The sequence below is a fragment of the Marmota monax genome, unplaced genomic scaffold (genome assembly GCF_021218885.2).
Source record: "Marmota monax isolate L192 unplaced genomic scaffold, Marmota_monax_Labrador192_F-V1.1 WCK01_AAM20220418_F8-fsc00068, whole genome shotgun sequence".
Lineage (NCBI taxonomy): Eukaryota > Metazoa > Chordata > Mammalia > Rodentia > Sciuridae > Marmota > Marmota monax.
In genome coordinates this window covers 1,758,302-1,769,847 of record NW_026692352.1, presented here as the reverse complement: position 1 = coordinate 1,769,847, position 11,546 = coordinate 1,758,302, and the positions used below count along the sequence as shown (strand labels likewise).

The window sequence follows — 11,546 nt, the reverse complement described above, 5'->3', positions numbered from 1 at the left end:
GAATACTTGAATTATTGCTTTTATCATTTCCATTCAAGCTTCTGCCAGATATCTTAGGTCCACTACAAAGCAGCTACATTACTTCTCTGAACATAAGCCATTCTCTTCAATCATTACCTTTTAAATATTCTCCTGAAAGTAATCTTGCTTAAATACAAAAAACATTTACTAAATGGTGTGTAAATGAAAACATGAAAAATAATATTAAATAGGCAGTGCCCTACTAGGGTTTCTTTCCTATAGTGTAAGTAAATTATATCAGGTTTTTCTCAAAAGTAATAATCCATTTTACTTTGTAGGGAGCAGACGAAATATAGTCTTGCGAATCTGTTTTGTTTTTACACTGTAGATAATAGGATTGAGCACAGGGGGCAGAAGCAAGCATATATTGGCCATCATTGAATGAACCACTTTGGGGGCTGATCCACCATATCGATGTACCAAGGACAAGCTCATCAGGGGGATATAGAAAATAGCTACTGCTCCAATGTGGGAGACGCAGGTGCTTAAAGCCTTCTGCTGTTCCTCAGGTGAGGCAATATTGAGGACAGAGCGAATTATCAAAATATAAGACAGAACAATGCATGGCATGTCTATCCCTGTGGACAGGATGAGAGCAAGCAATCCACAGATACTATTGGCTTGAGTGTCTGAACGTGCTAATTTAATCACATCTGGATGGTAGCAATAGGAGTGGGAAAGGGTATTTATTCTACAGAAAGAGAGAGGCTTAAGGAGCAATTGTAGTGGTAATATTAATATTATAGCACGCATAATTACCAGGAGATTCATCTGAATGATCCTGGAATTAGTGAGAACTGTAGTATATCTGAGAGGGTCACAGATGGCCACATAGCGGTCAAAAGCCATAGACACCAGCACCCCAGACTCCATGACAGAAAATCCATGAAGAAAAAACATCTGGACAATGCAGCTGTCCAGACTGACTTCAATTGAGTCAAACCAGAGGGTACCTAATGTTGTGGACACTGTGGAAAGAGTCAAGCCCAGATCTGTGGCTGACAGCATAGAGAGGAAATAGTACATGGGCTCATGAAGACTGTGCTGGGTGCTGATGACTAACAGGATCATGCTGTTCCCAGACAGGGCAATGGCATAAAGGCAACAGAAAGGAATGGAGATCCAGGCCTGGGCAGACTCTAGGCCAGGAATGCCAGTCAGTGAGAAGGTTGGAAATCTGGATGTCAAGTTACTGAGGATGTCCATGTTGTCCTGGATTTGTAGCATTTCTCTTTACAAGGCTCACATCCTGTAGAAGTAATAAATTACATTGTTATGTAGAAATATTTAGAATTATTTGCATTAAGAGAGTTATCCAAGGCCATGGATAATGTCTCTGTCATTGAAAATACATTAAAATTATATTATAATTTCACATAGCATTTATAAATAGGGACATTTAGGAAAGATATCAGGATTTTTATTTTTAAGTCTAATAAAATATGTTCACATAACTACACATTTTGATGATAATTATTGTTATATTTATAGCCTTTTAAGATCTTTCTGATTCTACAGATAGAGACAGTTAAGAAATATCAGTGCATTAAAAATTTAACATATTGCGTTGTGTAATGAGTGAGAGAAATCCACTAAAAACTGTCCATGGGTCTTAAATGGCCTTGTAGGTGTGAATATCCATGCACAGGTCTCTGGATTTTATAAGGAATATATAATATAGAAGTTATCCTTTAATTGTATGATTTCCATCCAACAGTGTGGGTGGACAACCTCAGATAGTAGACTCAAAAGAAATATAATGATGACAGAGCTTGGTGGCAGTTTTTGAAAATGATTGTATTCCTTAACGTTAGGAGAGAAAGACAACTTATGAGAAACTTAAAAACCAAGGGAACACGATGCTGAGACTGATTTTGAATAAACAACAATGTCAACTTGTTGAAGCAGTCAAGTCTGGAAAAATTTTGAAAAATCAAAAGCAGCTTAGAGCACATTAGCAACCATGGAAAAAACAGTTGAACTTAAAGGGTAAAAATAGATATCCTGACACAGTGTCTTGAGGAATGGATGGAAAAGTAAGTAGTGGGGTTTTGATGTGTTTTACTTCTAGTAACTTGGCAGTGAGAGCAAGGAGAGAAATAGACCATGACTAATGAAGCCAGGAAGGATGGAGGGTTTTTGAAAGACTAGAAAAACTTAGTGATGTGCATACATTTACAAGGTAAGATTAAAGTTACAGTAGAGGGTGGCAGAATAAGAATATAGAATGAGAGGGATTAATTGACATGTGGGTCCTTGAGGAAAGTAGTAGGTGACTGAATGTACAGCATGATAGTAAAACACATTAAAAAGATGAGGATTAGAATTTCCATTTGAGTAATTTGTAAATGTGTAATTTGGTGGAGAGTTATGCAAAACAATTATCATCTGAGATGTCTACCTTTTTCTCTCTGAATAAATACAGAGACATTTCCCGCTATCCATGAAGTGTGGAATGATAGATACTGGCTTAAAATAGGGCAGAGATCTGTAGTTTACAGACAAAGAATTGTTATAGAAACTTGATCAATTATAATTCTACAAATATTTTTAAAGGTATATATTTATATAACTAATATTTAGCAAGATTTGAAATGAAATAATAGCAATTTTAGTTACTTATAATTCTAGTACTTTTAAATCAAGCTTTTCAAAATATAAACTTTATTTCATAAATCCTTTGTAATAAGTATACACATTATAATTTTTTAAGTGTCAGTTTTCAGTATTTTTGGTTAAATCTCTTATTCCCTGGGATTTAATTCTGATAAAAATCTTCCAAATTTTTAGTTATAAATCATTAGATAATGTTATATTATTGTGTGCCCTACTGGTTTTGAACTTTTCTGTAAGACTATTGTCATATTTGATAAGAAGCAATCAAAGCACAAAGTCAATACAATGAACATTTTTCTCTACCTTTTTTTTTTTATCAGCTACATGTGCAAAGAGGAGCCTTCTCTGTCTTTGCTAGCAGATGGACTAAAACTCTGAAGCCATGGACTTTATACCCAGCTGGGATTGAACTGCGGGATCATCAGAAAGATGTGGATCTTCCTTCCTTGGGCCATGATCCAAGAAATGCTGAAATCCCTCTCCCCTATCTATAAACATAGCACAGTGCTGTGAAATCTCAGAAGGATTTTAGTTACTAATTCAAGTGAAGAGAGTCTCCAGGGACTTTTAAAATGCAAAGCAAAAGAAACAGTTCTCCATATGTATGTGTTCTCTGTCTGTAAATTCAACCAACCACAGGTGGAAAATATTTGGAAAAAAATGACATCTTTTCTGAACAGATTTTTTTTCTTGTCATTATTCCCTAAACACTATAGTATAATGACTATTTATGTAGCATGTTCATTGTAGTAGAGATTCTAAATAATCTAGAGACACTTTAAAATGTACAGTGGAATGTGCATAGGCTATATGCAAGTACAACACCATTTTATACAAGATATTAAAGCATCTGTGCTTTCTGTTGTGTGTGTGTGTTTGTGCGTGCGTGCATGTGTGTGTGTGTGTGTGTGTGTGTGTAGTAGAAGGGTCCTATAACATATTTCCCACTTACATTGAGTGATGAAACTAAATGGAAGGTATATTGAGTTCTTTATATTCTGGACATTAATCCTGCATCAGAAAACTAGCTAGCAAAGATTTTATAACATCCTGTAGGCTGTTTTCAGTCCTGTTTCCTTTACTGTCCAGAAGTTTTCAATTTAATGCCATCCCATTTATTAAGTTTTGGGGGGAGGGAGATGCTGCTGGGGATTGAACTCAGAGTCACTCAAACACTTAACCACATCCCCAATGCTATTTTGTATTTTATTTAGAGATAGGGTCTCACTGAGTTGCTAAGTGAGTGCCTCATTTTTGCTGGGGCTGGCTTCGAACTCATGATCCTCCTGCCTCAGCCTACCCAGCTGCTGGGATTACAGGCATGTGCCACCATGCCCGGCTCCATTTATTAATTCTTGATGCTATTTCCTGAGCCTTTTGGAGTCCTATTGAGGAAGTCGTTGCCTAAACCTGCAGGTTGGAGTGCTGACCCTGTTTTCTTTTAGGAGTCACAAAATTGTTGGTTTAATTACTAGACTTTGATCCATTTTGGAAAATTTAGATTTGTTCTCACCACTGGGAAATAGGAGTATGCTTGCTATTGTCTTTGGATTTTAAGTATGCCAGGAAGATAGGAAAACAAACTACTGTTGATTGGGATACTTATGGTGATAATGAAGAGAGAGGAAAAGTTGTATCCCAGTCCCCAGGAGTCCTAGGCCTACACAATCATATTGACCTGTAAAGAGGATAATATGTCCATTCTCAAAGCCATCTCTCTTCAGCAACCTACAAGCTTTCCCCCCCCAAAATGAGTCAGTTCCTGATCTTATCACAGGAAAGCAGGCAACTGAAACTCCAAACCTAGGCCCTTGAGTTCCTATGAAAGAAGATTTAGTCAGACACTAAGAGTCATGCAGGAGAACTTTATTAGAAGTGAAAGTAAGGTGAAAATAAAGTAAAAGAAAAGTGAGGCTTAAGCTAAAAGCACTCTCAAGGGAGAGAGTGGGCCATCTCCAAGCAGAGAATGACAGAGGAGACAATACTGTCCCCAACTTTATTACTATTTGATGTTTTACCAGGATAACTGGGGATCACCTTCTGTACTCTTTGCCAATCAGATGTTCAACTCCTCCTTCACCTTGAGCTGTGGAGTTTTTGACCTTAGTTTGTCCTATGGGGAAGTGTCATGGTGGCCATCCTATTTAGGGGGTTTCATCTACAAGTCAATGCCATGTTAATGTGGGCACTGGGGTCAATTAGCTGGTCAGAAGTTACCTTAGTGTGCCTGCACTATTAAAGGAATTTTCCTTACCAGACAAATGGAGATACCTTTAGCCATAATCCCTAGCTTCACACCAACCTCAGTGGACATTGTCAAGATTTAGTCCCATCAACCCTTTTATCTTGATGTGTCTTCCCATTAGCTCCTTTTTCTTCTTGTTTATTTTCTACAAATTAACTACCACCTCTTGCTTTCTCATTTACTTTGGAAGTCATTTAAAGAAGGATCCTAAAGTAATTTAAAGAATATTTGTGACCTTGCCTGCATTTCATTGCTCATTGCTAGCTATTACCTAACAGTGTGATATATTATTTCAGCCCCATTGTACTCCTGTCTGGAGACACTGAGGTGTATGGACAATACTCATGTACATGTGTACTTGTTCTGTTACTTAATATTTTAGTGAAGTAGTAAGTTCAAGTTTCTGGACTTGGAGTGTAATGCCAGATTCATGGGACCCCAATAGACCTCCAGGAGCCGAATCCTATGCAATCACACAAGAGTTTTTATTGCAAGCTCGAGCCTGGACTCACAACCATTCCTGACACAGCAGTCCCAGGGAGTGAGTCGTAGTCCTTTGTTCAGTGAGATTTTATAGGTTTTCTTGGGGATACTCTATGCGTCAAAACATCACACAGCAAATCATTCCATACCACAGGAAAATCAAACAACAACTCTTAACATTGATTAGCACATTCGCTGGAGGTGAAGCCAGATTTAAAGTTAGGTAGTCAGTGTAGTTAGGTAAATAGGGTCTATTTTTTTTTTTAATTTTTTATTGTTGGCTGTTCAAAACATTACATAGTTCTTGATATATCATATTTCACAATTTGATTCAAGTGGGTTATGAGCTCCCATTTTTACCCCATATACAGATTGCAGAATCACATCAGTTACACATCCATTGATTTACATATTGCCATACTAGTGTCTGTTGTATTCTGCTGCCTTTCCTATCCTCTACTATCCCCCCTCCCCTCCCCTCCCCTCCCCTCCCCTCCCCTCCCCTCTTCTCTCTCTGCCCCCTCTACTGACATTCGTTTGTCCCCCTTATATTATTTTTCCCCTTCCCCTCACTTCCTCTTGTATGTACTTTTGTATAACTCTGAGGGTCTCCTTCCATTTCCATGCATTTTCCCTTCTCTCTCCCTTTCCCTCCCACCTCTCATCCCTGTTTAATGTTAATCTTCTTCTCATGCTCTTCGACCCTACTCTGTTCTTAGTTACTCTCCTTATATCAAAGAAGACATTTGGCATTTGTTTTTTAGGGATTGGCTAGCTTCACTTAGCATAATCTGCTCTAATGCCATCCATTTCCCTGTAAATTCTATGATTTTGTCATTTTTTAATGCAGAGTAATACTCCGTTGTGTATAAATGCCACATTTTTTTTTTATCCATTCATCCATTGAAGGGCATCTAGGTTGGTTCCACAGTCTAGCTATTGTGAATTGTGCTGCTATGAACATCGATGTAGCAGTGTCCCTGTAGCATGCTCTTTTTAGGTCTTTAGGGAATAGACCGAGAAGGGAAATAGCTGGGTCAAATGGTGGCTCCATTCCCAGCTTTCCAAGAAATCTCCATACTGCTTTCCAAATTGGCTGCACCAATTTGCAGTCCCACCAGCAATGTACAAGTGTACCCTTTTCCCCACATCCTCGCCAGCACTTCTTGTTGTTTGACTTCATAATGGCTGCCAATCTAACTGGAGTGAGATGGTATCTTAGGGTGGTTTTGATTTGCATTTCTCTGACTGCTAGAGATGGTGAGCATTTTTTCATGTACTTGTTGATTGATTGTATGTCCTCCTCTGAGAAGTGTCTGTTCAGGTCCTTGGCCCATTTGTTGATTGGGTTGTTTGTTCTCTTATTGTCTAATTTTTTGAGTTCTTTGTAAACTACCTTATATTTGACAAAGGGGCTAAAAGCATGCAATGGAGGAAGGATAGCATCTTCAACAAATGGTGCTGGGAAAACTGGAAATCCATATGCAACAAAATGAAACTGAATCCCTTTCTCTCGCCATGCACAAAAGTGAATTCAAAATGGATCAAGGAGCTTGATATCAAATCAGAGACACGCCGTCTGATAGAAGAAAAAGTTGGCTAGGATCTACATACTGTGGGGTTGGGCTCCAAATTCCTCAATAGGACACCCATAGCACAAAAGTTAATAACTAGAATCAACAAATGGGACTTACTCAAACTAAAAAGTTTTTTATCAGCAAAAGATACAATAAGAGAGGTAAATAGAGAGCCTACATCCTGGGAACAAATCTTTACTCCTCACACTTCAGATAGAGCCCTAAATCGGGTCTAATATCAAGTAAGATCCAAAATGGAGGCCATGTTAAGAATGAATTCCGGAAAAGCAGAACAACTCTTGGAATGTTAATGAAGTCTGCGAAAAGCCCAAGGCCCGGAGCCCATCCCAAAGAAATGTTAATGAAGATTACTTCTTTGCCCCACCTGTGCCCCACCCTTTCGGGCCTTCCCACCTACATCCCATCACTGAAAGAACTATAAAAAGGGGAAACAACCGCACTTCCACGGATTCCATCTCTTGGGTCCCCTTCTTCCTCCGGGAGAAGTCTTTTCTGCTGTCCTTAATAAAGCCTCTACTTTCCACTCTGACCTTGACTCGGCGTGCTTCTCTGGTATTATTCTTCAACATTGGGGAAGCAAGGACTCACACCCGTCAACAGTGGTAACAGCGGGAACAAGTTGGGTAGGGGTGATTGGTTAGTACAAGAGGGGGATTCGTTTGAACTGATTGGTTTAAGCCATGAGGGGAGTAGGAGCTAAACTACATGGTTTACCAACATGTTATCAACCACCATAAATTACTGGGGGTTATCTGGCATCCCAGGTATTTTCCCTGTCTCAAGCTAGTTGGTGGTTGCTAGGGGGTTGCTATGGGTCTTCACCTAGCCTAACTGAGTCAGGGACACCTGGCACTGCAGATCTCTCCAGTTTTTTGTAGACAAACAACTCAGCAGGGTGGGTATGTGCCTTGGAGTGCTCTGTGGGTTTTTCCAAGGACAAGGGTCATGCCCCCTTCCTTAGGACAGGTCTTGAGGTAGAAGCTGCTGTTATTTATTTGTTTTCAAAAATGGAGTTACATCAGTTTCTCTGGAGGAATTTGACCTCCCTTGTCAATGTAGGCTGTTGAGTAATGGAGGTAGACTTCTTTTTTTTAATTTATTTTTTAAAAATTATTAGTTGTTCAAAACATTACAAAGCTCTTGACATATCATATTTCATACATTTGATTCAAGCAGATTATGAACTTCTTGACATCCCAGCTATTCTAGGTCCACAGGAAAGGAGAAGATCCACACCTGAACATTGTTCTTCTCCTTTATAGAGAAGACACACATGGGGAAATATTATTGTGTTTCTTAGGTATCAATATCAATTTGATCCTCATTTAGCTATTTTTGTGTGATTATTATACACATGTTTTCTTATTTTAGAAATTTTAATGACAGCCTGAGTGGTTCAATTCAACCACTGTAACTACATAGGCCTCCTATTGAGCATTTTCACAGATAAATATCAATAACAAAAATGGACTGTGAGCAAATCATTGTGAGCATTTTTGAGTGATTGTTAAAGAATCAGAAGGGTAATGACCCTTGCTTTCAAGGATCTAATAATCTCAATAAAGTTTATACCCAATTCTTTCTATACTGGTTTGATCAGGAAATAATGAAATGGTTTCTGATTATCTCTGCCTTCTTGTACTCAAGCCCCTGTGTAATCCTCTCATGAGATAGGAACTGTGACTCTCTTGTAACCAATAGGATATGGTGATGGTGATGGTTCTCACGTGCATGCTTCACATCCTGACTGGGGTGAAACAAGCTGCAAGTTGGGCATGTTCATACAGCAAAGCCTGAGGGCAGGCTCCAGCCATCAATCAGCCAGGAGCTAAATGTGGCCTTCTACAGACATATATAGTGAGAAATTGAGTCCTTCAGTTCAACAGTCCACAAGTACCCATGAGATTCTGCTCAGGACCATGAAAATTTTGAAGCATATTGAAATTGGTCTTGAAAATTAGGGTCGGGTCCTATTTCTTGGTGTTGAAGACTGAACACCCAGAAAATACCAAGGCAAGAGCAAAAAGTTTTATTTAAAGGAGATGGAGGAAGGGAGGGAGAGAGGGAGAGAAACTCCTCCAGAGAGGAGGGGGTCCAGAGCTGGTGCCCCAGGGAGTGGGGGTGGCTTGCCCCTTTTATAGATCTTAGATTTCCTTTGTTTTCATGCCACCTCCTCTCACCTTGCCCAAAAGGTGGAGTCAAGGGTGGGAATGTAGCTACCCAGGGGATACTCATTAACAACTCCTAGCTGGGAGGAGCAATTCCCTGGAAGCAGATGACCTTGACCATAAGTGAGGAAGAGCTAGGGGAAGTGTCTTAAAAGTATCAACATTCCAATTCCTTTGAATCTGCGTCCATCTTCCTGACCTGACTTTCTGATCAAAACTGACCTTTGTTCTTACTTTCAAATCCTTCTTCAGCTAAGGCTGAAGTAAGATACCAGCCTTATTTTGAGGATTAAGCTGTGCTGTACTAGACTCCTGACTTAAAGAAACTGAGAGATAAAATGTTCCTGTTGTTTTGAGGCACTACTTAATGGCTTAAAGAAATGCAATTTGATTGTTCTTTGATACCCTACAATGTGTGGTTGCTAATGAGCATAGAAACATTAATATATAGAGTGACATTTATTGCAAAATATGTTATATTTTCATTTTAATTAAATCATTACTCAAAGCAACCTATCTTCCTAAATCTGTGTCTTTGCAGCATCCCTGGGAAAATTAGTCCAAATCTAATCTATTCATACTGGATGAAAATGGCCCCCTATCCACTTGGGATTTATTCTTAGATATTTTATAAATCTAAAAAATTCTTGATCACAGATAGGGAAGGTAAATTAACACATAGACCTTGGGCTATAATTTGCTTCATTTTTCATTAGCCCCACCATCTTTCTCTCAAGTTACTTTTCATTGCATCATTACTAAATTGCTTTTCTCCTATTTTGAAATGGGCTCTGAAAACTGAGTAGTTTATTCTCCCCAAGAGCACAGGAACTGGACATTTGGGAAGAGTGTGAGATAAGGGGATGGCAAAAATTGCAGTTGTCAGAGCATGGCTTACACTTGGAAAGTAGTGAGACTTTTATACCCAGATAAGGACTTAAAAGCCATATGCAGAGACAAAAGTCAGATATTATACTAAGAACATTGTTTTTTTGGCACCTACTTTTTGGTTATTAATGTGAGGTCATGAGAGTGTTCTTTGCTTGTAATTGATAGTATTTTGTAGCTTTGCCCACTTGTGCAGTAAAAATATTCTAGCATGCAATTATTCTGTCAGTTGACCTAAGAACAGTTCTAAGTCTATGTAAAATCATGATAGATTAAATATTTTAAATCTAACGGTGAACCATTATATTTTTCATGACAAAGATTCCTGAATCCTTGCTCTTCAAGAGCATATTGAGTATTTCCTCACTTAGATATGCTTATAAAATTTTTTTCTTAGATGAAATTTGATGATAGATAATGATTTTGATGAATTTGAGGAATATGGTTATGTATACTTCTTTGGCCCTTGACTGACAAGAATGAGGAAAACCAAGTAGATGCTTCTATTATAGGAAAAATTTCCCACAACATTTCTCTACCATGGTTTCCTGGGTATGCTTAAACTTCACTCCAAAGATAAAGATTAAAGACATGGTTTTGGACATAGAAGGCACCAGTAGGCAGACTTTAAGCAGAGTGACAGAAACCACTTTGAGCTTAGGGCAGATAAAGCACTGGGAGAATAAAAAACAGAGCCTCAAGATACACTGGGACAGGATGACACAAATGTACAGACATGTGTGCTAAATACAGTGGGCAGAAGTTTTCCAGAAGATAGCTACAGCACTGCCTGCACTAACTAATGATAGATATTGATAGCTATTATAATTGTATTGATAGCTATTGTAATTGTATTGATAGCTATTGTAATCCAACCATGGGAAGACTACAGGAGACCATAGGTATGATTTGGTGTGCGCATGCACCAGTGGAAGTCGAGGGGATGCCCTGGTTGAAACAGAACATAAAAAGGGGTTCATTCACAGAACACTTTATTGCCATCACTCTTCTTCATTCCAATAATTGGAACGAAATGATATGGTGGGGTAGAAGGTAGATGGCTGCCTCTATTGACCACCTGTGACTAGCAGAAGACAAACCATGGATGAAGCAATCCTAGAATGATCGAGGCAGGTATAGTGTTCAATTTTATAGGCTTAGAACCAATCAAATGGATAATGTCTTAGATGAAATGGACCTGAGAACACCTCCCCCATGTAAACTAGAAGGCACAGGAAGAATTGCATAGGTTCACAGAAGTAGTTAGTGCAGGCCACATAGAAAACGGCAATATTTCTCTCAACAGTCATGGCATATCTATAAAGATTGGAAAACAGACCCAGAATTGGGAATCCTCCTACAATGGAAAGACACACAGGCAAGTGTGAGTGTGTGTGTGTGTGTGTGTGTGTGTAGGGAGGTACAGGGTGCTTAATCCCTAGTGCTGGCATCAGAAGATGATGGTGCACTAGTATTTCAGGGAGATAAATACGCTTTACAGAGATTAACCAAGTAATAAGCACATTT

General features: G+C 38.8%; 1 protein-coding gene across 1 annotated transcript; it reads right to left on the bottom strand.

Annotated features, from left to right (window-relative positions):
- Positions 1–288: 288 nt before the first annotated feature.
- LOC124091235 (olfactory receptor 51F1-like) lies at positions 289–1,248 on the bottom strand. Its single transcript, XM_046442205.1, has one exon. It carries the CDS (start codon positions 1,246–1,248, stop codon positions 289–291), a length of 960 nt encoding a protein of 319 aa, XP_046298161.1.
- Between the last annotated feature and the right edge of the window lie 10,298 nt (positions 1,249–11,546).